Consider the following 26,990-nt stretch of genomic DNA (forward strand, 5'->3'; position numbering starts at 1 on the left):
CCCTGAATAAACTCTACTTTATTGAGAAGTTCAAATGTTTCAATGAGTGAAACAGAAGCGCGGTTGTAGCCGTGTTGTATTCGTTTAATTCACATAAAACGGGAGATATTTTAATTAAAACTGACTTCACATGTCTCTGGAAGGAAAAAAAGCGCAGACTTGTAATGCATGTGGATTCACACGGTGGCGCTGACTTTCCTCTCGTGTCTACGGCACAAGTGTGTGCGGAGCAGCTGAGGAACTTGGAAGCTCACTGACTAAATCTCACCGCAAATCCCTTTAGCTGCGAGTTGACATGGCTTGACTGATCTGTGCGGGAAGTTTCAGGAAATACAACAGGTGGAGGAGCCCCGGGGAGAGACGGACCCGTGGACCGGCCGGAGCGCTTTCACGCTTTCAAACAGGGTGTCCACAGAGCGCTGCACCGGGGGGGGGGGGCCAGGTTCATTTATCAGCGGTCACTGGGAACTCTTTTTGAGCCGCTCTTCTGTATGTTTGCTGCGGTTATCCAGCCCTCGTTAGCGTCCCCGGCTAGCTGCTGTGAGCACTCGGAAGGTGGGAGTCGGACGGCGGAGCAACTGCGCACTTTCACACGGTTCGTCCACACTGCTCCTCTCTATTTACTTTGTTATGTCGTCGCGGAGGTTTTCTCACAAGTTGTTCAAACCGGGGTTTAAAAGTGTAAATACGGCGATAATAATAAACGGAGCACAGACTACTGCGGTGGGGGGAAATGACAAGAATAATGGGCGCGTTGAGGTGTCCTTGCGTTTAAAGAAACGGAGTGTAACTGGTTTTAATGGTGTCCTTTCATTCACGAGCCGCAGGTCAGGATGGATGACAACAGCCTCAGTGACTCCAACGTGAAGGTCGCTGTCCGCGTGCGACCCATGAACCGGAGAGGTGAGCGTGACGTCCCACAAACATATCTGCACAGTGAAAGTAGGACTTTTGTTCCGATTATAGTTCACAACCAAAAACTAGTTTACGATCACACCAGAAAATATGAACTTTTCCTCAACTAGAATCACAGAAAAACAAAAAGAGTGAAATTCATGTCGATCAACTACTTAATCGACTAATTGTTGCACCTCGACACCCTTAACAGTGTAGTGCTATTTGTTGAAGGACTGGAGCGCACCTGTAACGCGCGTGCATGAGCTCGCGTGTGCGTGAGGTCGTGTTACAGTTTACATACAGTCGTCAACGATGTTTAATTCCAGTGCTGTAATTGAATAAAGTCAACTATATGAATTTTTTTTTAGCAGTCTTCAACTCTATCATTACCTGATTTCAGTCACAGCACACTCCTGCAAATGTAAAAAAAAAAAAAAAAGAAGAAGTGTGGTCAGGGTTTTTTTTTTTAATCTATTGAGGGCTTTTAATTTGAACAGCAAGTATTGAGTTTGTATTAACTTACACCTTTTAAAGGAGCAAACTGTAACAGATCACAACCAGGTGTTCAATTGACTTAGCGAATCAGGAAAAACACATGAAATGTCAGTGTGAAGACTTTGACCTGTCCATTTGTTTTTATTGGCTCCCTTGCATGACATACACTTTAGAGATAATTTGTTCTTCAAGCACTTAAAACATGTAAATGAGTTTGAACCACATCAGGAAATCTTTGAACATGTTATTTCATAACTTGAAGAAAAGAAATGTCTCCGCAATAGCTCCTGTGCACTCGGGCAGCACGACACTAATGCTTTTCAGTCTGTTTTTTTTTTTCTTTATTGCCTTTAAAGCCATTTTCAGCAACTCTACCCACCTTCCTGTGGGAATTATGAACTCTGCTCGAGACCGTTTGCGTGTTAGTGTTTGCTCTCTTTGTTTTTTGTGAGGCCAGGACAAGTTTGTAGTTTTTGACAAGCAAAGAAACTTCATTCCTGTGTTTTGCAGGGTTAGCTCCCCCCCAGGCTCTGAAAAGATCTATTGGGCTCGTCTTGGAAAAGTTGTGTTGTGGAAAAACGTCAAAGGGACGGTGACATCACATCCTGACAGATTGGCCTGTAATGCACCGTGCTCTGACATGTTTAATACACTTTCACTGGCCTAAATACCTCTGACAACAGCTGAGCAGCCCTCAAGTGTCAGCTGACAGACGGTTGTGTTGCGGAACGGCAGCGCCATCCGCATGACTTTAATTTTGTATACCCCTTTCCAATTAAATTTTCTAAAGGTTTGTAAAACTTCATTGAAGCGTTGAGCTCCAAAATCTTCCTGTACATGGGCCCTAATTCCTGCTGTGACAGGGCGTTCCAGCTCCTTCGCTGTCTTTAACAGCGCCTGTTGTCAGGCAGGAATGAGGAAGAGAAGGTGTGACTCTGCTTTTCCTTACTGCCTGCCTTGGGAGTTGTAAGCTGGTCGTAATGTTTGAACAGGCGAGTCCTGGATGAATCATCATCAAGCAAACAGTTTCCTGCCTCTCCGTGACGACCTGTTGGTGTTATGATCACGAGAAAGTGGCACACACTCAGCTTTCAGTGAAGGAAAGTTATAATGACCAGAGCACTTATCAGCACTTTTGAAATAATTTAAATAGTACATGAAAATGATCAGACGGCCTATTTTTTTTTTTTTTTTTACATTAATAAAGTCCAAACATTGGACTATTATTTTCATGTTATCATTTAATTTATGTCCCTTTGCTCCTCTATCCAGAAAAAGACCTAAAAACAAAATGTGTGGTGGAGATGGAGGGCAACCAGACAGTTCTGCATTCAGCCATCACTAATGTGAACAAAGGAGACCCCCGGTAAGCGGCACACACTTTCACACGCTGGCTTATTGCGTCATCATCAGTATAAATCAAAATCATTTACTTTTTAAAATTTCCATCCGGTTGCAGATTACTTTTTATTTATTTCAGGTTCTGATCTTTAGTTGGTTCTATCGACAGCGAAGTCACCCTGAGTAGACGCGTTATTTGTTTGGCTTCGTCTCTCAATGAGGAAATATTTGTAGGTAATTATAGCAGAGGTGTCGGCTTGAGGCACGTGACATGAAAGGTCAGCTGCAAGTATAAACTTTATATAAAAATGGATGTGAGCTCCCAGGCTGAGAAGTGAAGCCAAAGTGCCTTAAAGTGTGATACCAGTGAAGGCCACCATTCAAAAAGCGTCAACTTGTCACATGAAATATTAAGTCAATACATTTCATTATGGTGTCATTTGTTACTGGTCTTGACTTCCGACTTCATAATAAGACTTGAGACTTGGCAATGAGGGAAAAACCATAACCGTTAGTCTGTCCTCCGTGTGGAACTTGGCAGCACTCATCTCTACATCACTTTCATGACCGTTTCTCCTGTTTTCTCCACATTTTGGAGAAGTTACTTCCACTGGAAAAGTAAAGGCTCCTTAGAGTAGTTGGATGCCATTGAGAAGGCACCAATACTTTGAGGTGAGCCTGGTTCTACGTGGTGTCTTGCCCCATTCACATGTGTACACAAACAATATTTACAAGATCCTAGTTCCTCCTATTTAATTCCCTCTAGATCAGTGGCAGATAAGTTTATACAGATTCTAACCAGCTGGTCCGGTTGGTGGTTTGGAAGAGGCTCAGGTCTTCCCCTCACCCCACCCATCCTCCTAGTTTCTCCGTTCCACTCCTTCCTCCTCCCTCTCTGTCGTTCCTGCATCGCTGCTCTCTTTACAAAAGGCGTGTCTGTTCCAGATCAGTCCTGCTCAGGTAGTCGGCTGTGCATTAAAGGAAGAAGAACAAAGAGGAGAGCACGCCTGGATTCAGATTAATGATGCAGAATTAAACTTCATGCTACCAGTCGCTTTGGAAAATTTTGGTTTAGGATTTCAGAAGTCTCATTTCGTGCCAAGCATCAAACATGGTGACAAAATGGCAGAGGGATGCCGTGGGTCCAAATTGTGTGCTGGATTGTGCTCATTTTAGAGACACACTTCAGGGAGTGTGTGGCAAGTCTCCGTACGTCAGCCGTGCTGTGAGTCAGGTCGATGCTCCCTGGAGGTCCTGGTCCACGCTCAGGTTACCTTGTTCAGTGAATACGCCCTGGGGCGATCCCCTCCTGCAGACATTAGAGTATGAATCCCTGTCTTTGTGGAACGATAAGACTCTCATATTTCCCCACTTATCTGGTGCATATTTTGGTGTGTATGTGTCCGTGTGTTTCCCCTGCCTTGACATGCTTCGGCAGCGGAATGCGTCCCCTTTGGGGCTCGATGTGAACAGGTTTTACAGGCTCGGTGCAGCGCAGATGAGCACTTCCACCGGTCCCAGAACAGCACAAAGGTCAAAAGTGGAAGAGGTGAACTGATTTTTATCGGCCAGTGAGCTTGTGTTGTATTTTTTTTTTTTTTTTACTCGAAAGCACCTGTTTCTGTATCGAGCCGCTCTTTATCAGTTTCCCAACAGACTGCCTGGTGCTAAGAGCAAAATGTGTGTTAAGCTTTGTTTGTTGGAGAAGTCACTGACCAGCCACTTCTATAAGGTTTGTGCTTAGTCAGCTCACTGCCGGACAGCTTTAATAGAAATGCTGCAAGGCCCTTTGGAGGGTGTTAATATGTTACGGCCCCCCCGGTAGTTGCTAACAGGAACACAGCCGGGGCTGTCAGACCCTCAAGATGGTGGAGATTAATGAAGCCCTGTTCCTGCTTTCAAAACTTCAAGAGGACAGTAATTGTAATATCCTATTTTACCTCACGTGCTTTGATTTAGACAACATTTGATAAGAGGGCCAATTTGAATAGCTTTTATGTCTGTTTATAGCAACACAAATGTTTTCTAAACTGCTCTCTGTGCAATATCCACCCAGGAGGACTGTGTATTGTAAGCCAGTGAAACTTGGAAAGAGTCGTTGGTCGTGGACTTGCTGACCAACCCTCTTCCTCCTCCTCCTTCTCCTCCTCCTATAGTGACTCCTTGGAGCTGCAAAGCTCGGCCAGTTATCTGAGGAATGTCCCCAGCAGCCCAGGAGAGGACAGGACTTAATGTTGCTCTTTCATGGCGCGGCTCAGTCTCACATAGGGAGGCCTTGTTTCATTACAGCTCCCTCGTCTGTGTGGCCAGGACTACATTTGCAGCCTTTTTTAAACCCCAAATTGATATTTCTGCCTGAGTGAAGGCTGTGTTTTCGAGTGCTGCATTTTAAAATGAGGCGTCCCTGGAGACTGCTGATTTTTAGGGATGATATATTTCATCCTGACATATGCGACTGTAGTTTCTCCCACACAATGGTGTTTAGTTTTTCCTTTGAAATGTTTGAAAATGTTACCACATCAGTGTACTTCCTGCTAGTACCGAGCGGCTTACAGTGACCTTATTTGGATAATCTGGGGGGGGGGGGGATCTGACTCGATCTGACTGGAAACACGGCGATACTACGTCCCGCCCACCGATAACCGTAACCTGCCTATCAATCAAACAGACCTCCCCTCTCAAAACACAGCTTTTTGAAGCTTATTTTCTAATAATGATGTGATTATTTTCAGATGGACCGCCAGGAAACTAATCTGAAATAGGGAATTTAGTGACACACATACAGAAAACTCTTATTGAAATTTGATTGACTTAGAATTTTATGAGAGAAGTTGAATAGGAGTCGATGGAGCCGGAGGCTTTTTGGAGCCAACCTCTAGTGGCACCTGGTGGTATCACAGTTTAAGGCACTTCCATAGAATTATAGAAGGGTCTGTGAAAGATGTAGATTTGAAGGGCTCATTCTAAGGTGACAAAAACACAATGAATCTTAGAGTCAGGTGATTATATACCAATGAAAACATAATTATAAATGTTATATCCCATTTCTACCTAAATCTTACCTACGGATCCTTTAAGGGTCCTTAAGTAGAGCTGAGTCAGGGAAAATTGTCTGAGATCAACCCTACAGGTGGCGCTTTTCATATTCAAGTAATCACATGATTCAGTCTTAACATTGATTAGAGCCGCTTGGGTTAAATGCCACCTAATCCTTCATGTTAGATTTGGACGAGACTCGCCTAAAACACAAATGCTGCTCTGGGGATGGGCGACACTGCTAAGCCGCTCCGGAGCGTCGAACACGTTTGATAATTGAATTTGACGTGTACTTGCTGGAATGTGGTGATGGGTTTGGTGACTGATGCATGTGACGCCACGCTGGCCGGTGTGAGCAGACAACACAGAGACTGTTTTAAAGCGCTCCCTCAAGAATGCAGCGATTTCTGCTGGGCCGTTGACACTGGTGAGCCTCTGAGGTTCTTAGTGCTGCTCGAGGTCACATTCCCCGCTCCATGCACAAGGAGCCAAACGGGATTAGTCACCTTGACAGATATTTTAGCTTTGCTACGATTAACACACGTTTGGCCCCGTGTCCTTGAAACACTCCGTTCTGACTCTGCCGGCTTTGACCCGGACTCCTGTGCTGATGAGTTGTTTGTGGCACTTTTCTTAACTGCCAGAACAATTACTGAATCCCTGGTTGCTTTTCAGAGATCACACGATCACGTTACTAATGCATTTTAATGAGTCAGAACCTCATGCAGTTTGTGAGCAGGACGTTCCCATCACAGTGACAGTTAGTTTTTTAAGTTAAGCATGGACAGATTATGAGATGACTGGTCCCAGGGCACAAAAACATAAAGGGCCCCCTGCTTGTGCCGAGCAGCAGCAGCCGGTCGTCTAGTGGACATCACAGAAAAACATATATATACAATGAAAATACATTTCAATTGCAGAACCCCTTCCTTAATGTCTTGTATATATTTTGCCTGAACTCGTTGAACTTCCAATAAGAAATGTTGTGTCATTAGGGTACCGAACTTCGATATTTATATGGCAACAGCAGACTTACTTCGATACCATATATTATCAAAAAATATCTTTTCATTCGACACCAAACTTGTTTAAACACATTTTGAGTAAATGTCATGAGCTTCAATAAGCCAAAGTGTTTGCCAAACATAACCTCTATGTAGGCCTGAAAAATCCCATAAAATCACTTGGTTTCAATTTAAATAAATCTTACATTAGAATGCTGTAGTTCAATGGTTTCAAACTAACTTCTGACCACACAGCTGTCTGCGTTGCGTGCGTTGCAGTGACTGTACACCTCTGTGTGTTGCTAGCCAGCCTCTACTGATAGCATGTGAGGCGTTTAGAAAACAGGAGAAAATCTAAGCATTTACCGATGTAGATGTGCACGTGAGGCGTTCAGGAAACATTTGTAGATTGTAGCTACAGAAAATAAGCTGGGTTACACTCTTCCCCCCTAAACCGCATGGAAACTAAAGATTTCTGACAAGTTTCTTTTTCTCAAAATGCATTTTAGCAAATTTTGTTGAAAACAAATGATATTTAAGGAACTGGTATGGAAGTCTAGGTGTAGGTTATGGTATTGGATGTCATACAGTGGCTCTGACTTGATGCCCCTTTGTCTTCTTCCACCTCAGGACATGTGTCTGTTTGGTAACGCATCCATTACTCCAAGAACTCTTCTTTTTACAGCCCTCATGACTTGCTGCATATACAGAGTGGCAAACCAGTTTTTCTCCTCTCAGCTCGCTTCATTTAATTCATGATGAGAGCACATTAAAAGTTGAGAAACTGTTCCCGATTTCCCCAAGAAAGAGAAGCACAAAATAGATAGAAAGGTTATAGAAGCAATCTTGTGAAGGGTCAGTGGATGAAGACTGCCCAGACTCACTTAGTGGGGAAACATAGAAATGTGTTTAACAGCCACCACCTGGACAGCCTCCAGGTGGGAATGTGTGTGATTGTGTGGAAGTGAGGTGACAGTTCTGCTGAATCAGGTCTCAGCAGACTTTGTATGAATATTAAAAAGGCTACAGTGTGACCTTTAGTCTCTGCTGTCCCTCCAAAATGTCTTTGCTGTGTTCGGACTCTTGAAAAGTGCTTCTCAGCTGCACCAAAATGTCAGATGAATAAATAGTGTTGGCGTTGCTTGTGTTGCCGTGCGATAAAGATTTTCACATGTTCTTGTGCTGGCGAGGTCCTTCGTCCTGGTTTCCTGTCACGGTTTAAAAAGCCCCGTGATACAGACGCAGGGAAGATTTTTAAACCGTGACAGATTCATTTAAATGCCGATTATTAACTAATATTTTCATGTCTCTCTCTTTTGCCCCCAGGAATCAGCCAAAGGTAAATATTTCACTAAACTTTGACTGCCATTAAAACTCATGGTGATTTAATTGTCATTCTATTTGTAGTTTGATGTGTAAATCCAGACGTGTATGTTGTATGTTTTCCTCAGGTTTTTGCCTACGATCACTGTTTCTGGTCTATCGATGAATCTCAAACAGACAAGTTTGCAGGTTGGTGCATTTGAATGGGGTTTTGTGCTCCTCTATATTTGGTACCTTGTGTTTCTAGCTCACGTGTAACGTCACGGGCTGGTGAGTCATTTCCTAAACTTATCCCCTGACTGAATGTTTCCTGATGTTTTTGAACTATTTATGGAGTTGAAGAAAGGGGCTGCTGGGTGGGCGGGATGAAGAGTTAAACATTATTTACTTCTAGATTGGTTCTGTGGTTCAAATTATTTTAAAAGCAGAACCGCTGCCCCTCAAATTGTAACGGTGCGAGAGGTTTTAATACTTCATCAGCGTGTGGTAGCTGTATCAAATCTGTCTGAGAGCAGTCAGTCATGCACTTATCTGTGAAAACACCCCAGTAAAGTGGTTTCTGTTTATTTAATTTTTTTTTTCCATGCAGCTTTGCTATTTAAGTCACTTTGAAAGTCAACTTTCTGATTTGAGCTTGTTCCAGTCCGTACTTTGAGATGTGTGTTGTGACGTGTGTGTGCAGGTCAGGATGTGGTGTTCCAGTGCCTTGGCGAGAGTCTGCTCGATAACGCCTTCATGGGCTATAACGCCTGCATCTTTGCTTACGGACAGACGGGTAACTTTTATATTTGCAAAAGGAAGAATTATAACGCTGGATTGTTTTTAACAGAAGTCCTATCATGGTAGCGCTGTTTTATTATTGCACTCGCAGATTATTAATTTCAGTGAATGTGCAATCATACCTCACGTTTTTTTTTTGTTTTTTTTTTGTTTCTGATTATTACAGACTTTTGGAAATGTAAATAAAAACAGAATGCTAATTCTTAATTGTTTGCCCACACTGTCTTGAAACTCTTCCCCATCTTCACTGCTGGGAGACCCGGCCTCCCTCAGATGCTCCTTTTCCACCCAATCATGTTACTGACCTGTTACTAATTAACCTAATTAGTTGGGAGATTTTCAACTGGGTGCTTCTTTTAGCCTGAAACTACTTTTCCAGTCTTTTGTTGCCCCTTGTCCCGACTTTTTTGTGACGTGTTGCTTGCATCAAATTTAAACTAAACTTAAACATTTTCAATTAAATATGGGTTTATTTATTTACATTTTACACAGTGTCCCAACAGGGTTGTACAAGTGAACCAAATATTACTTCCAAAACTTACACGATTTTAGTTGTTTGTTTATTTATTTATGGGACAGTCTTTGTCAAACTGAGAAAAACATGGGACTGACCGAGACACAACAGATGAAGCCTGTAATTTATTTTGGACATGAAAAACATTTTGCAGCAGGAGGGTCTGTGTAAAATCATTTCTGTAACCAGCAATCTGACGTTCACCTTCACCTCATGCTGTGATTGGCCGGCTGTGTGGAGGTGAGAGACGAGTCAGGAACTGTCTCAGGAACTGTCTCAGAGAAGCGTCTGAAAATGTGCGCCGTTATCTACACTTTTAAATGAAGTTGCAATCACTCTAATCTCTATGACTGCCAACTTGTCTTCTGCCTTCCAACAACATGGATGTTTGGAAGAATTTGAAAAGAAACATCTTATCTCTGAGACACTTTAAACCAACCCTTACTAATAACATGGCTGTGTTCTATTAAAGCTTTCCAACCAGCCATGACAGTGGGAAAGTGAATAGCATGAACAACAACCAGCACCCTGAAACTGAAGTATCTAGTTCAGACATGATTAATAGCGCCTCCAACTGCCCCCTGTAAAAATATTATTATCCCCTCTGACATTTACATATGATTCAATAACACCTGCAGAAATAGCTTCGAATAACCTCAAGCTAATATTTGTGTGTTGGTTCATTTAGTTCAACTTAAAAAAGTTTAACAGAAAGAGCCAGCAGACTCTGAACCTCTTGTGTCTGATGTATCTGTTATATCCTGGTTTTGCTTTGGGTCTCATTAGCACCTTAACAAACCACACCGCCATTCATTCATTAGAGGCCGAGATGCTTTTCACTTTCACTCCCATTTTCAGACTTTCAGATTTGTGTCTGAACAAGCACTTTAATAGTTTTTTGTTGAAGGGGTCTTATTTTGTCATTAACTTCACTCTCCACATCTGTATTAATTTGTCATTTAGAGGTTTTTTTTTGTGGTTTTTTTTTTATCTCTCCCTTGCTTCCACGGCATCTATCAACTACATAACAGTTTCATTTTTAATATTTATTTAATATTGGCATTTGTCCTGTAGTTTTATGTTTGAGACCAACAGCATGTGAGCAGCTAAGGAAGATTTGTTCATCATTTATTGTGTATTTGTGTTCGAGACATAAAATAACATTTTGACTCTTGAAATAGAGTTTTGCGTGTTTCTCTTCCAAAACATAATAAAACATACTAAAATCCGATCATTTGACCGTTGCCCGGTCTGTTTTCCTGTGTGAGTTGTAAACTTGTGTGTCTCCAGGTTCTGGGAAGTCGTACACCATGATGGGCTCAGCGGAGCAGCCCGGTCTGATCCCTCGGCTCTGCAGCTCGCTGTTCAGCAGGACGGTGCAGGAGGCTCGCGAGGGGGAGATCTTCACCGTGGAGGTCTCCTTCATGGAGATTTATAACGAGAAGGTCCGAGACCTGCTCGACCCCAAAGGGTGAGGAACTGTTTAGTTTCGCTGACTCTAAAACAGAGTCTCGGGACAGACTGTATTTCATCTCTGGACCTTCCAGTTTCACTGACTCTGTTTTGATTATCGCTCAATGCAATTCATTATTCAGGCTTCATGCTGCTTAAAAACAACTTCTCAATGCCATATCAGTATTTTCACTTAGGGTCTGATGTTCTCATGTGAATAAGTCTTGACTGTTCTTGGACTGGCCAGTTGTCATTGCAACAGACGCATGAAAAGTTCCACTTTGCAGTATTTTCCACGAGGCTGACTGCTTTTTTTTTTTTTTTTTTTTTTGGGGGGGGGGGGGGGGGACTCGGTACTACAAGACTGTATGGAGTTTGATTAGCCTGAGTGGACATTTTCTTTACATTTGGATCTAACCTTACCAACAGTGGTCTTGTGGAGCCGGAAGTGTTTCCTCTCAGACAGCCATGATGGATCAAACCTGTCCTGCTGTGCTTGTCTGTTGGGTGCAGCTGTATCAGCAGGAGAGCTGCTCGTTGTCTGGCCAGATAAAAAAACAGATATTTTGGTCAGAATTTTAGACCCTTATGGTTGACACCTGTCAGTTATTAAATCCCTCTTGTTGGCTTTTATTGTAGTTACAGCATCGTAACGAGTGTAATTATTGTCAACTTTAATGTAATGTTATCTTGCCTTCATCCGGCTCTCCTCGGTTCCATTTGGTGTAGCGGGGCTCTAACATTACATTTCATTTAGCTGACGCTCTTATCCAAAGCAACTTACAACACACCGATGGTACACCATCGGGAGGATTTTTTTTTTTTAGGGTTCAGTGTCTTACTCAAGGACACTTAAGCATGTGGACAGGGAGCTCGAACCACCAACCTTCTGATTAGTGTGCAACCCACTCTACCAATTGACCTACAGCCTCTCCCAACACACCCTAACACGCAGAGAGAAACTAGCACAAATGTTAGTGCCAGAAAATCTCTGTAGAGACTCTCATTAAGCTGAAGTGAAACAGATGCACTACAAAATTTGTTAAATGACACATAAAAAAACATTTTCAGTGATAGTAGGAGAGACTGCTTTTTTTTTTTTTACAGGATGCCAGTTGGATGTGTAGATAATGAAATCCCAGAACATACTGTACTCCTCTTGGTAACAGTGCTTATCTTCTACTTTTGCAGTGATGTCAGTTGTTTGCTTTGAAGTAGAAGGCACTCGATCTGAACACCTTTCATTTTTTATTTGTTCATTCAGAGAGGGAGGTTGACGAAATTGATCCTCTCACTCTCAAGTGTTTCACAAAATCCCATTTCTATTTCTATTCAGCGAGAGGATTGTAACTGTCTCCATGTTTCTACAGGAGTCGACAGGCGCTGAGAGTCCGAGAGCACAAAGTTTTAGGGCCTTACGTCGACGGTCTGTCCCGCCTGGCTGTGGCCTGCTACAAGGTAACACAAACATTATAAGCTGTATTTATTTTTTAGCTCTTTATTACATCGTGTTGCCAAGAGGGGAGAAAAAAAAAAAAAAAAGAGGTAATATCATCAAGATGGATACGTGTTTGTTTGTGTTGTTCGTGTTGTCGACAGGACATCGAGTCTCTGATGTCGGAGGGTAATAAATCTCGCACAGTGGCAGCTACGAACATGAACGAAGAGAGCAGCCGTTCCCACGCCGTGTTCAACATCATCCTCACGCACACACTCATGGACCTGCGCTCCGGGGTGAGACGCTGTCCTCTTGTTTCTTCCAGGTCCGCTCGTACACACTGTATGATCCTGCTCGGCATCAGCGGGTGTTGCTGAGTGTGAATGAGAGTTCAGTCATTTTTTTTTTTTAAATAATGAACCCGTCATCAAACTACATTGTATGCTGGTAGATCGAAAAATCACTTAACTGCTGTGTTCATAAAATGGCCTGAAATTAACATGTGCCACAGCCCAAAATGACTATTGCTTGTTTACTTATTGCTCATTAACAGTCCAAAGATATTCAATCGACAGTGATATAAAACTGAAGGCACTTGTCACACCCAAGGATGAGTGGAAACAAATAAAGCTCTTTAGTTTGATCTGAATTGATTATTATCAATTAATTATCTGTGAATCAATGAATTGATTGTTTTTTGTCTGTCCTTTTTTTGTTTTACTTCAAATTATCTTGCACGTTATTTATTAGCATGTACTGTACATTTATGTTGAAGTAAATTCATGTAATATCAGTATAAGTGTTCCCCCATTAATTAGTCATTTTTGCAAGGCTCCATGAATGTGTTGAGGGTCTCTTTAAATTTCTGTAAGTACAACGTCGTCATCCAATGGAGGGATTTAAACATGAACGTGCGTGTTTCTGTGTGTCATCATGCGTCGCGCTCCAGACGAGTGGCGAGAAGGTGAGCAAGCTGAGTCTGGTGGATCTGGCTGGAAGTGAGCGAGCCGCGAAGACCGGAGCAGCGGGCGAGCGGCTCAAAGAAGGCAGCAACATCAACAAGTGAGTCGACAAAAAACAAATCGACGGCTCGATAGCGAAGACGGTTTTTAACTCAGTGATTCTACAGGAAGTGACCAAGCAGTGTTTCTTAAAGGGGATCAGTGGATGCTCTTGTGTTTGTCTTCTGTCTACACTTATTTTTCTGTATCGGGAACCTCGTACACGATGTTTGGTTGGCGTTACTGTGGAAAAAGTTTTTTAAAAAAATTGACGTGACCCTGAACACCATGAAGGATTTGTACTCTGCCTTTTCAAGCCGAGACCCCTCTGATGTTCTGTGGACTTTTTATCCGACCCTCACTGCCCCTCTCTGTCTCCTCTCTCGTTGTCTCCCTCCAGGTCTCTCAGCACTCTGGGTTTAGTTATCTCCGCCTTGGCTGACCAGGGAGCCGGGAAGAACAAGAGCAAGTTTGTTCCCTACAGAGACTCTGTGCTCACTTGGCTGCTCAAGGTACAAAAAAAAAAAAAAAAAAAAAAAAAAAGACAATAAGAAACCTTGTTAGTACAGATTCCCCAGCAGGACGAGGACTTCTGTGCATCTTCAGCTTCAGTTGTTCTTGCACTGCAGACCCACGTTCATACACCACAGGAGACATGTATAGTATGCGTCTTTTAGATCTAAAGAAAATCCACTTTAAAGTCTCTGAGTGATTAATTTCTTGGTGTGCTTTTAGTTCATTTGTCTGTTAAGTTTCGAGGCTCCGCTGGTTATTTTCATTAGTTGTGCTCAGTAGGAAACAGCCTCTGTTTGCCAGTTTGAAAACTTTAAGTTGAAGTTTGTAAATTAGTCTTTAATTTTGGATGTTCTGTCTTTTCCACAGTGCAGGTGTGTTTTCCCAGGAGGTTTGTGTCCATTCAGAGTTTCCAGTTTGTCACTGAGGTTAAAGCTGTGTTTGTGCCTGCAGGACAGCCTCGGAGGGAACAGCCGCACCGCCATGGTCGCCACCATCAGCCCGGCGGCGGACAACTACGACGAGACGCTGTCCACCCTGCGCTACGCCGACAGGGCCAAGAGCATCGTGAACCACGCCGTGGTGAACGAAGACCCCAACGCCAGGATCATCCGTGAGCTCCGGGAGGAGGTGGAGAAGCTGAAGGAGCAGCTCACCGAGGCCGAGGTTCAGACGAGCGTAGCTTCGTTCAGCCTGTGAATATTGTGGATAACTCGGTAATCTGTGTGGAGTGTAATGCGGCCGCTGTCACTCTCAGTCTATGAAGGCACCCGAGCTGAAGGAGCGACTGGAAGAGTCCGAGAAACTGATCCAAGAAATGACCGTCACCTGGGCGGAGAAACTCAGCAAGACTGAGGCTATTGCACAGGTAACACACACACACACACACACACACACACACACACACACACACACACACAAATACAGGTCATTGACTTTTTGATGCATTAGTTACACTTCACACAAGAAATCAGTCTGAGCAGATGAATTCAAAATTGGAGTAATTTTCTTTCTGTTCATTCAGTTTGACTCGATTCAACATTCAACTTCATTTATTTCACTTTTTTCTCAGGCCAGCTCTTCTCTTTTTAACTTCTCATTCTTCTATCAAGCAGCTACAGAAGAGAATAACCAACTCCTGAGTTCATGTGTTAAATGTAACCTGAGTTTTCTGCAGGAGCGTCAGAAGCAGCTGGAGAGCCTGGGCATTTCTCTGCAGTCGTCCGGCATCAGATTGGTGGACGACAAGTGTTTTCTGGTCAACCTCAACGCTGACCCCGCCCTCAACGAGCTGCTGGTCTACTACCTGAAGGTACCAGACAGAAACACACCCAGTCCAGTGTTATATCGTCAGGCCCTCCAGAGTATTTCTTTCTTTTTTTTTTGCTTTGAATTTTGCAGCAAAGTTTCTCACAAAGTACTTTTTTAGTTCCCATCGTTTTTTCACATTTCCATTTTTAAATTGCAGTCTGTGACTGCAATGTAAAATACAAAGGCTACATTACTGTACAAATAAGCGCTTTAAAAGCTTTTTAAATCATATTAATTCAACACATACTGTATGCACAGAGACAAAGTGCAACCCCTTACGTTAGGAAGTGTTTAAAACGTATTTATTTATTTCATTTACTTAATCAGAATTATAAGACCGCATTTCTCCGGTTTCTTTCATTCCAGTGATCCAGTTTTGAAATGTTTAAGATACTTGCTGATTGGAAATGTGTTTTTTTTGTTGTTGTTGTTGAAAAAGCAAAAGTGCAGAAGTGCATTTTTTGTGAAGTATACATTTCCTGGAGGGACTTGTTCAGCATAACAGCAAACAGATGCACACTTGCACATTCTGTATCTTCATTCTTTTCTAAATGGTAAACGCTGGGTGTTTTGGCCCCATCTCTCCTATGTGCAGGAACACACGCGCGTGGGCTCGGCCAACTCGCAGGACATCCAGCTGTGTGGGATGGCCATCCAGGCCGAGCACTGCGTCATCGACATCACGGAGAACAGCGGCGTCGTGCTCAGTCCTCACCGCAGCGCTCGGTAAGCACTCGGTCCCGGCGAACTAAACCGCAAGCCGCGTTCACTTAATCGTCCAACACGCTGCGACTTCACAGGCAGCAGCTCCGTGCACCACGAATTCAAATCACTACTTGGAAACCGTTTTTGTTCTTCGCTCTGAACGCTTAAAGGTAAAAAAAAAAAATGACTTCAGTGTTTAGTACATTTTGTTTCGAGCTGCAGCAGACAGTTGTTTCCAAAAGTAGCTGATAATGTTTGCAGTCACCTGTCAAACATAGCGGAGCGTTTAGCCGCCAACGAGACCGACGTTTTCCGCTGGTGGTGACCAGAGAAGAGCTAAAAGGAGGCTGAATATCGGACATTGAATTCATCCAGTTGACAGACGTTCCAAATGAATGCGAATGTTGCTGAAAATCTGGCAAACAAGTGGATATTTGTGTGTTGTTTCAATGTTTCAACGCTAATGCTTAAAAATATACACGGCTATTTTTTGATGCCTTTGCAGAAATATTCGAAACAATTATCTGACTCCCCCCCCCCACATTTCCACCACCAAAAGAACGAAAAGTTAAATACAAATATTTGGTTGTTTTAAATCAAATAATATCTGATCTCAGAACAAGTAAAGCAACCCAAAGATCTAAACAACGATTCAACACCAACTTTACCTTTTGTTAGTTGTTGGTGTCACTGTTCAGTTCAGAAAATTGTTGAGCTTCCCGGCAAATGAGAACAAATTATCTGCTGTCGGACAATTACAGCAACATACAACCTCATATTTCTATAAATATATTGTCATTTTACATTTTCTATTTATTTTCCAGCATGAACTTTTATACTGTAACTTTTTCAGTTGCAACACTGACACTTGTCATTTCCTGTCATTGAAATCTTCTGTTTTCTCTTTGCAGCACATGGGTGAATGGAGCTGCGGTCACCAGCCCAGTGCAGCTTCATCATGGCGACAGAATCCTGTGGGGAAACAACCACTTCTTCAGGTCTGTTTGTCCGACAAAGCAAACTCTCATTCACTCTCTCTGTTTCCCGAGGAAACCCCTGCAATTTGCATGAACCACAAACTTAATCGTCACACCTGGATCCGTACGTTTTGTGTGTTCAAAGTGACGGATTGATTATGAAACACGAACCACACAATTCATACAACTTGCTCGATTCAACTGGAACCTGACACCTCACGCTGTGATTCAGTCGGCCTGACGTAGGCCGTGCGTTATGTGACAGAAAGTATTTTTTTTCTCTGAATGACCATTTTACGTGTAAATGTAGCTGAAATCACTACACAGCTGTTGTCTAACAGCTTGTTTAAATTATGTGTGTGGGGATTTTTTTTTTCAGATAAAGTCACAGGTAAAAAAAAACATTGAGTCTTAATGGGCAAAGTTCTAGTCACTAATTCATACTTGCCCTGTTGTCTGAATACAGAAACAGAAAAATATGTAAATGAGAACAGCTCTATGGGGAATTTAGCTTTATTAAAACACAGTTCCCCCTCAAAAAAATTTCACATGACAAAGTGCTCAAATCTGTTCCCACTGTAACATCTCTGTGCTATTTATTTACATGCAGCAATAAAAACCTCTTCCTTATTCTTTCCTTCCTCTTTGTCTCAATGCCACCACCTGTCCATGCACACACACACACACACAAACAGGATCAACCTCCCCAGGCATATGGTCCACGCTGGCGGCGAGGATGAGGACGGCGGAGCCGTGTTGAAGACGTGTCTGAGCACCGACCGTCTGGAGATGGATTTGGACGCGTCCAGCGACGTGTCGAGCGAGCTGAGCTTCGGCTACGAGTTCGCCCAGGCGGAGGTGATGATGAAAGGCATGGGCAACAACGGTGAGTCGGACCGAGACCGAACGAAGTGAAAAGAAACAACACGGATATTCGTGCATTTAGCAGCTGTGGTGAAAGCGGTGACCGTGCATTACTCATCATTTTACATAGTCAACTGCTCATTGTTGTGTCACAAGGGAAGAAATTCAGGGTAAAACAGATCCTAAAAACTCTAAAAATGTGTCAACATTGAGACATTTTTTGACTCTTCTAGAATATAAACAGATTTTATTTTCAGTTGACATCCGAATTAAGTGAGATCACCCATCTTTGCCTTTGTAAGCTTGTTGATTGGAACATTTTGAAGCAGTATAATTATTGATGCTGATGGCTGCCTCTACCTGTTACACATGGATGTACTGTACGTCCCTGCTTTGGTGTCAGGCTGCACATACAAAGTCATGCTTTCATTGTCACTGTGTAAACAAGGTAAATTCACTCTGTTCACAGGTTTCTGAAACATGTTGACCCAAATCAAAAACATGTTTTTTACCATCATTGTTACTGGCACTGGTAAACACTGTTTCAAATGCTCCAAATCGTTCGCTAAACTAGTCAGTCGTACCATTTTAAAGTCACACACACGGCACCTGTAACGGTAACACTGAACAAATGTCACGTTTATCTAGAGCGCCGTGTCATTTCTTTGGGCTGTGTCCAACTGGGCCGCCGGGCCAAGACCTGGTACCCAGACGGCCCCGTCCTCAGGCCGCTGCTCCTTCACCTCAGGACCCCTTGAGGTGGTTCGAGCATCTGATTAGGATGCCTCCATTTTGGGTTTACCAGGCATGTTTAACCAGGAGGAGACCTAGAGGTAGACCCAGAACATACTGGAGAGTGTATGTATCTCATCTGGCCTGGGAACACTTTAGGGTACCCCTCAAGAGGAGCTGGCTCAGCCTGCTGCCACCACAACCCGACCTCTTATAAGTGGCAGAAATGGATGGATGGTTGGATGAATATGTTTAGATGTTTAAAAATACTACCTTATATATACTATAAGGTATATGAGAGTTAAAATCTGTAGACAGAGTGAATGTACTTTGTGTTTTTCTGTCCGGATCACCCCTCTACATCAGGTCAGACATAGACAAAAAAAACTCAAATAATCCCTAAATTTATGAAAATGCTAATATCAGATTTCATATACCAAAACCAGCAGTAATACTTTGCCTTTCCGAAACTGTCTGTGTCTCTCAGCCACAAACCCGTTTGTCATTAATGGGTCCCAAATACACAGATTTATTTCTCAATCAGAGTCTACAGCCACTTTGGTTAACAGCTTTATCAGAAGCCCAGTTTACCATCAGGTTCCTCCAAACAGTTTGTGCAGAATAATCCAAATATTTACAGCCGAAATTGTTCAAATGTCAGTTCACAATTCCAATATTTACAATATGAAGTCCTTTATTCTCGGCTGTGATCTGGCATGTGTGAAGAATGCGGCGCTTCATCAGGACGGTCTGTCTGCCAAAAGGGAGATAATGAGGTCAATATTAGACTGCGAACTGTGAAGTTGTTCCAGTTTATTTGCAGTGACTAAACAATGACACAATTTGCATTCTCAGGATGAACAAGTCTTTCAAAGCTTCCCATCCTTCTCAGTGAAACCATCAAGAGCTGCACTGAGCAGCTCCTGCACTGAGCAGCTCCTGCACTTTAGTGTGCAGTGCTGGACCTCGCTCTGACTATATTTGCAAATTTTCGGAATAAAAAAAAAAAAAAAAAAGAAGTCTTCCGCTCTTCTTTCCTCGGTCTTCATCTCTCCATCCGTCCTGTGGCTCCTCCCCTTCCTGCAGACCCCCTGCAGTCAGTGTTGCAGACCCTGGAGAGGCAGCACGAGGAGGAGAAGCGCTGCGCCCTCGAGCGCCAGAGGCTGATGTACGAGCAGGAGCTGCAGCAGCTCCGCAGGCGGCTCACCCCCGAGTCCCCCACCCACCCCCTGGACGGATCGGGCCTGCTGGGAGGTGCCGGCGCCGCCATGATGTCACCCGCCCCCCACAAACGCGTCCGGCGCTGGAGCGAGGACAGGTGACGCACAGCTTCACCGTGTGCAACTTTTACTGATCCCACTCGGTCTGATCGGTCCGAATATACGGTCCAGGACAGTCTGTGGATCTCGCATGTTTGTGTTTGTGTGTTTCGGTGCTGCAGAGAGGCGATGATGACTCGCAGCCTGCGGCGTCTCAGGGAGCAGATAGTTCGGGCCCGACTGTTGGCCCAGGAGGCCGGATTCATTGCCGAGGAGCTCAACAAGAGGACGGAGTATCTGGTCACTCTGCAGATCCCTGCTGCCAACCTGGATGCCAACAGGAAGGTAAGACGTGTGGAGTCTGTGTCGGTCTACAAAAGAGAAAATGTTCAAATTTGCTGCATGAATTTCCATTCATATGTATAAAAACAACTGCATAAACTAATAGATATGTCACTTTTTTTGTTTTTTTTCTGCTGTTTGGGGTCTGACTGTCGCTCTTTTGATGGTAATGGTAAATGGTCTGTACTTGTATAGTGCTTTATCACCTTTTGGTCTCAAAGTGCTTTAACATGGTTTTCCCATTCACCCATTCATGAGACAGATCACCATGCAAGGTGCTGCCATCAGGAGCACATTCACACACCGATGGTACACCATCGGGAGCAACTTAGGGTTCAGTGTCTTGCTCAAGGACACTTGGGCATGTGGACAGGAGGAGCTGGGGATTGAGCCACCAACCTTCCGATTAGTGTGCAACCCACTCTACCGTCTGAGCCACAGCCTCCCCAATTGATGATGTCACCTCATTGCGCCACCTTCTTCTGCTCTGGTTTAAAGGCACATGAGTCTCAAGCCGCTGACCAATCGCATTACGATGAGCATCTGTTGGCATAAACATCTCATATTTATTTGCAAAGCTTCTTCTTCATGGCTATTGTTGTATTAATCAACTATGATTAGCCTCATACTATTATAGTGGCATAAAAGGAGCCGCGGACACTCTTTGATTGACGGATCATACTGACTGTGGGAAGCAAGTTTCACATCTCTGCTTGTTGACTTTTATACTGAAGAAAGTAAACCAGGGGTTTTCTCTTCATGAAGGAAAAACAGAAAGTAAAAACTTCTAGCGTGCTGCCAGGCTTAGGTTGGTAAAAACATATACTGCATGTATTCAGTGTTTAAGAAACGGTGCTGTGTTTCCCCGTCGCCGCAGCGTGACGTGGTGCTGAGCGAGCCGGCCATCCAGGTCCGTCGCAAAGGGAAAGGGAAGCAGATCTGGGCTCTGGAGAAGATGGAGAACCGGCTGGTGGACATGAGGGATCTCTACCAGGAGTGGAAGGACTTCGATGAGGACAATCTTGTGAGTGGAGACGCAGACGGATAACGGATTAAAAATGAATATAGAAAAACGTACAGGTGTCTTCAGTGGAGACGTCAGAGGGTATTGTTGATATCAACCGACACGGTCTGAATAAATGCTGAATAACAGGCACATAAAATAAGATGGATTACAGCGAAGTCTATGCACATACAAATATCAAGTTGAACTCAGTTTGGTGAAGAAACATTCTGAGTTACAGTAGAAAGTGTTGATGGATCACAAATGATAAATGTTGAACGCAAATGATTCATCCACCGCTCACAGCCTTTCGTCTTGTCTTTTCCGCTCACCCAGATGATGCGCTCCTATTTCAAACGTGCCGACCCATTCTTCGACGAGCAGGAGAACCACAGTCTGATTGGAGTGGCCAATGTTTTCCTGGCCTGCTTGTTCTACAACGTGAAGCTGCAGTACGCGGTTCCCATCATCAACCAGAAGGGAGAGGTAGGAGCCCACTGGGGCCAAAAACACGTCCCTTAAAAAAAATAAAAAAGTAAATCCAGCTCTGTACTGTTTCAGACCTTTTATTTTACTTTTCAGTTAATCAGTTGATCAATTTCAAGCTGCAATAATTAAAATATTAACAATGGAAAACATTTATGATGCCTCATTTCAAAGTTGTAGCTCCAGGTGACAAACCTACGCAGGATTTTAGTGTCTTGCAGTTCCTTGTTTTGGTTTTACGTGCCACACTTGTATCGTTTGGTTTCAGTCTCAACACGCATTTAAAACTGGACACTTCGTGTTGCAGCACCAAACATCAAACAAACACAACAGAGTTCAGTGACTGAAGAATTTAATATTTTTTCCAGCAGTTGGTGGAGACCAAATCAGAGCTAAAAGGAGAGTGAACTCTGGACTTGTTTTTGTCAGGTGACCAGAAACAAAACTCCAACATGATACTGGTCCATATTAGAGCCTGACACAGATATGTCAGCGTGTGTTGGCCGATATGAACAGATATAAAAACTTTTTCTACAGAACAATGCAGAAAAAGAAGCTTTTATTTGTGTTTGCCTCAAAGAGCCCCATTTATTGTTTTTATAATTTAGGGGGGAAAACTGAAGCAAATATTAACTTTTTTATTTAAAGCTAAAGAAAAATAACTAAACGTTTGCTGCTACGTTTAGTTATTTTTCTCCTTCATTTTTCTAAAAAAGATCAGATCCTGGCTGTTCAGAGGAACTAATTATTTCAACAGTTTTGTGCCGGAAAAAAAGGAAACTAATAAAAAATAAAACGTGATTAATGTAAAATGTGACTCAGCTGATCTCTCTCTCTGTGCGTGTGTGTGTGTGTGTGTGTCAGGTGGCAGGGCGGCTGCATGTGGAGGTGTGGCGCGGCACAGAGAGCTCGGAGGAGGACAGAGTCATGGAGCTCCACACTCAGCCGGGCAACACAGACGGAGATTCACAGGAACGCAAACTGGACTGTGTGGTGAGAAAATTCAAATCCAGTCACATCAGATCTGATGTTAAAAAGACATTCTGTCATCTTCATGTCTTGGTAACGTGTATTTTGTAATATGATACACTGATCAACGTCGTTAAAACCACTGACAGGTGAAGTGAATAGCGGTTTCTATCTCGTTATGATGTGACCTGTCAAAGGCTGGAGTATATTAGGCAGCAAGTGAACAGTCAGTTCTTGAAGCGGAGGTGTTGGAGGTGGGAGAAATGAGCTGGTGGGACGATCTGAGTGACGTTGACAAGGAGCAAACTGAGATGGCCGGACGACCGGTTCAGAGCATCTAAAAAACACCAGCAGAGGCAGTGAGATGTTCTCTGAAACGTTCAGCTGGGAAACCTCAGATCATGACATTCATGTAGATGTTGCTTTGACACGTAGTACTTATCTAAACACTGCTGTGGACCAGGTACCCCCCCCCACCTCCATGGAAATAGGACTCTGATGCCAGCAGGATGATGCATGAATGGTTTGAGGAACATGAGAAAGTGTTCATGGTGTTGACTTGGTCTACAAATTCCCAGATCTAAATCTGACACAAGTCCAGTCCTTTGACCTCCCTCACAACTTCCAGCGCTTCACCTTCAGAGGTCTTGTGGGTAAATACCTCGATAGGTCAATGTCTCGTTTTGGCAGCACGAGGTGCAGCGACATCATATTAGGCAGATGGTTTTAATAGTGTTGCTGATCGGTGTCAAAATGAAAACAGTCAGGAAGTCTTTGCTATGATTTCCTACTTTTTTATTTTTTATTTACTTTACAAGAGAGCCAACACAATTTTCTTTACAGACTCACACCAATATATTTCTGAAGAACACCTGTGAGGCTCTTAACAATACTTTTAACTTGCATTTCATGCCTTTTTTTTTTTAAAACGTTCAGTAATTCTCAGTACTGATATTCCAAACCGACTGTGTCTCCCCTCAGGTGAAGCTCCTCCAGGCCACCGGTCTTCCTCGCCACCTGTCCAACTTCGTCTTCTGTCAGTACCACTTCTGGGGGCAGGAGGAGCCGGTGTTCACCGCCCCGGAGGTGGCGCCCTCCGGCTCGTCTTCCACCTCCAGAGACCCCCAGTGCACCGTGGTGTTTGACAGCGCAAAGGTAAACACTTGCTGTGGTAAACGACACAAAACAAAAAAAAAGGAAGTGATGAAACAACAAATGACAGATGTTTTAGATACAAAAATACAAATCTTTCCTTCCTCTGTTCATGTCCCTTCAGGAGCTGTCTGTGCTGGTGTCGGAGGAGTTTGTGGAGTTCCTGGCTGATGGGGCCGTCGCCATCGAGGTGTACGGACACAAACAGGCCAACCATCGCAGGAACCTGGCGCTGTGGGACCTGGGAGTGATCCAAGCCAAGACCAGATCCCTCAGAGAGAGGTGCAGCAGAGACACGCACACTCAACACAAGTCACCCGTAAAACAACACACACACACACACACACACACACACACACACACACACACACACACACACACACACACACACACAGCAGTGAGACGGGTGTGAAACAGGACGCTGAAGGGAGGCAGACTTCACTACATGATGACTCAGTCTAGTTACACATACACCAGTCCTTGTTTAAAACCATGAGTTTTTCATTAGAGGTGCCTTCATTTAGTTTGACCTCAGTCACGGAGCTCGACCTCAACGCCTGCCTGTCCAAACGCCATAAAGACGCTGCGCTTGCATGCAGGTGTCTTTATGTTTTCTGCTCTGCCCTGATGTCCTGGTCTCCCGCGGCTCCACCTGCAGGTGGAGTGAGGTGACCCGCCGGCTGGAGCTGTGGGTGCAGGTCCTGGAGCTGAATGAGGCCGGACAGTTCACCGCCGTCGAAGTTCTTCCTGCTAAAGACGTCCGCACGGGAGGAATCTTCCAGCTCAGACAGGTACCCACGCGTCTCTTTGCCCAGTTCGTACGTAGCGTTTGTGCGTGGTTCACCGTGTTCTCTTCATTCTGGGCTTTGCATAGCTTTGTTTTATTAATTTTTTTGGGTCTACTTTATAAGACAGACTTACAACGTTCTGAGTTAAAAACTTGAAGAAATCCGAGGCACTCAAGAGGGTGATTAATTAAAAAGCCTTTAATCAGTCGTGGCTGTTCAATCGTAGTAAAAAAAACTCCCGCCAGCCGCGTTTCAGCCTCGAAGGCCTTCATCAGAGCGGCTACCCGAGCAGCACGCTGACGGACTTGCAAGCATCTTGTCTGTCTAAGAAGTGTGCCGTGATGTGGTTGTGCACCTGCAGGGTCAGTCCCGTCGGGTCCAGGTGGAGGTGCGTTCGGTGCCAGAGTCGGGCACCATGCCGCTCATCGCTGCCTCCGTCCTCTCCGTGTCCATCGGAGACGTGAAGGTCCGACAGACTCGTCTCTCCAAAAACGAGCCCCAATGGGTGAGAAGGAGAACAAAATACGTCTTTTCATCAGACTTCCTCTGCTGCGTTTCACTCCTATGGCACCGTTTTGTTTTGTATTCCACTGAACGTGAGCGTTTCTCTCTGAATTGAAACTTTAGGGTGAGGATGAAGAAATGGACAGCTATCAGGTGAGCGGATCGTCACGGTTTGTGTTTGTTCGTTTTGGGCTGTTTGCGTCCAGCCGACGTGAACGTTGTTTCCGTGCCGCTGTTTGTGTGTGCAGGAGGTGGACCTGGAGAGGATGAGGGAGCAGTGGTTGCTCATACTCACCCAGAGGCAGGAGTATCTGGACCAGCAGCTGCAGAAGATCGTCTCCAAACCAGGTGCAGCTTCAAAACGGGTCCGATTATAGAAACGGAAATGATGAATAGCAGCAGCGTCGCCGGGACTCGTTTCCTTCCCCTCTCGTCTCTTCATTATTAAAATGTATTTCCCAGTGTATAATTATCTGCAGCACCGGCATCTGTCACTGACTGACAGTCCGAGTCAGCGTTAATAAAAGAAGAAGGAAAAAAAAGCCACAATCGAGCAAATGGAGATTCATTCTCAGCAGTTCCAACAGTTCAGCTGGGCACCTGAATGAGAAGCATTTATGCAGTAAATAAGTGGTTCGGTGGCAGATGTCATACAGTCAGTCTGGAGCTGCTCATGTCTCTAAAACCCTCCATGGTGAAGATCACAAACTGGCATCTGTGTTTTTATTTTTCCATCAATAATTCGTTTATTAGGATATTTAACAACTTTGTGTTTGTTCACACTGTGTGTGTGTGTGTGTGTGTGTGTGTAGATAAGTCCGAGGACGACCTTGAACGGGAGTCCCAGCTGCTGGAGCTTCGTCTGACCCTCACAGAAGAACGCAACGCTGTCCTGGTGCCGTCAGCTGGCAGTGGCATCCCCGGAGCACCAGTAGAGAGGTGTGTGTGTGTGTGTGTGTGTGTGTGTGTGTGTGGGAAGGAGAACTAATTGTTAAATTAGATATTGATTTTATTTGTCTGATATTTTCCTAGAAGTGTTTCATTTGAGAACACCGGATTCACACCTGCTGCTGGAATCACTGGATGTATTTTCGAGTAGAATAGTCATATTTTTGCTGATATGCCGATTTATGCACATATTCATTTCCACCTAAGACCAGAGAACACTGGGTCGCTCCTGCAGTTTAATTAATATCGTATTATCTGGCGACGCTCACTGGCGGAGATGGAAAATAAAATACTTTTTAAATTGCACACATTCACTGAGCAGGAAAAAGAAAACTCCTCCTACTTTGGTAAAGTAAAACTGTATTATTATGTTATATGGGACATTTTCTGTCTAAAATATTAATATTAAATTCATCGTCCTTCAGCAGGCTTGGATGGGAGGAGGCGCTCTGTGGTGACAGTCAATGCAAACAGAGACTCTTATAGACACTTTAAAAAAAAAACTCCACACCCATTTTCACATTTTATACAAAAATAAAACTCATCACATCGTCAATACATGATATTAATACGTTCACTGAACAGGGTTGGACAGCTTACTGAATTTGGAATCTTTGAAATTCCACCTCAACTTAAGAAACACCTGATAAAGTATTAGAAAATGAAGATAAAAAGTGAGGTTTGAACTCTCATTCAGCTCTGCTCAGAAACATCTGGCAGTCTGAGTGACTCTAAATGAGATCTCACCATCTTCCCCTCATCAGGTCCACTTAGTTGGGTGTTAATTTGCTCGTAAATAGCTGTTTTGTAACTAAATCGGGATCTTGTCTCGTCCGTCAGCCCGTCTGTATGTTGACGAGGTGTTTAATCAGCGTTTCTCTGCAGGGTTCCTGTCGCTGGCATGGAAACACACATTCCTGTCCTGTTCCTGGATCTCAGTGGTACGTTCTTCTTCTCTGGTGTTTGGAGGACAAATCTGCCTGAACTTCAACAACTACTGAACCCACTTACTGTCTGTCTGTCTCACTGTCTGTCTGTCTCATTTACTGTCTGCCTGTCTGTCTGTCTGTCTCACTTACTGTCTGTCTCACTTACTGTCTGTCTGTCTCTCTCTCTCTCTCTCTCTCTCTCTCTCTCTCTCTCGGTCTGTCATTAT

The 26,990-nt window shown here is 43.9% G+C and overlaps 1 protein-coding gene across 1 annotated transcript in view; it reads left to right on the top strand.

The window, feature by feature from the left end:
* Nucleotides 1-235: 235 nt before the first annotated feature.
* The window catches only part of LOC138203678 (kinesin-like protein KIF13B), a 40,371-nt gene continuing 13,616 nt past the window's right edge, over nucleotides 236-26,990 (top strand). The window contains 30 exon segments of the mRNA XM_069158698.1: nucleotides 236-595; nucleotides 828-903; nucleotides 2,665-2,758; nucleotides 8,100-8,112; nucleotides 8,225-8,285; nucleotides 8,779-8,871; nucleotides 10,681-10,861; nucleotides 12,213-12,300; nucleotides 12,442-12,576; nucleotides 13,230-13,342; nucleotides 13,682-13,793; nucleotides 14,248-14,460; nucleotides 14,552-14,662; nucleotides 14,972-15,106; nucleotides 15,701-15,831; nucleotides 16,722-16,808; nucleotides 17,483-17,673; nucleotides 19,470-19,701; nucleotides 19,825-19,987; nucleotides 20,862-21,008; nucleotides 21,324-21,473; nucleotides 22,338-22,466; nucleotides 23,424-23,597; nucleotides 23,719-23,876; nucleotides 24,253-24,385; nucleotides 24,744-24,887; nucleotides 25,010-25,039; nucleotides 25,135-25,234; nucleotides 25,699-25,825; nucleotides 26,720-26,775. Coding sequence (XP_069014799.1) covers nucleotides 834-903; nucleotides 2,665-2,758; nucleotides 8,100-8,112; nucleotides 8,225-8,285; nucleotides 8,779-8,871; nucleotides 10,681-10,861; nucleotides 12,213-12,300; nucleotides 12,442-12,576; nucleotides 13,230-13,342; nucleotides 13,682-13,793; nucleotides 14,248-14,460; nucleotides 14,552-14,662; nucleotides 14,972-15,106; nucleotides 15,701-15,831; nucleotides 16,722-16,808; nucleotides 17,483-17,673; nucleotides 19,470-19,701; nucleotides 19,825-19,987; nucleotides 20,862-21,008; nucleotides 21,324-21,473; nucleotides 22,338-22,466; nucleotides 23,424-23,597; nucleotides 23,719-23,876; nucleotides 24,253-24,385; nucleotides 24,744-24,887; nucleotides 25,010-25,039; nucleotides 25,135-25,234; nucleotides 25,699-25,825; nucleotides 26,720-26,775 — 3,571 coding nt within the window. The 5' untranslated portion in view covers nucleotides 236-595; nucleotides 828-833.

The sequence above is a fragment of the Embiotoca jacksoni genome, unplaced genomic scaffold, assembly GCF_022577435.1.
Source record: "Embiotoca jacksoni isolate LCO1_2020_lvr unplaced genomic scaffold, fEmbJac1.0.p SCAF_23, whole genome shotgun sequence".
NCBI classification, from domain to species: Eukaryota; Metazoa; Chordata; class Actinopteri; family Embiotocidae; genus Embiotoca; species Embiotoca jacksoni.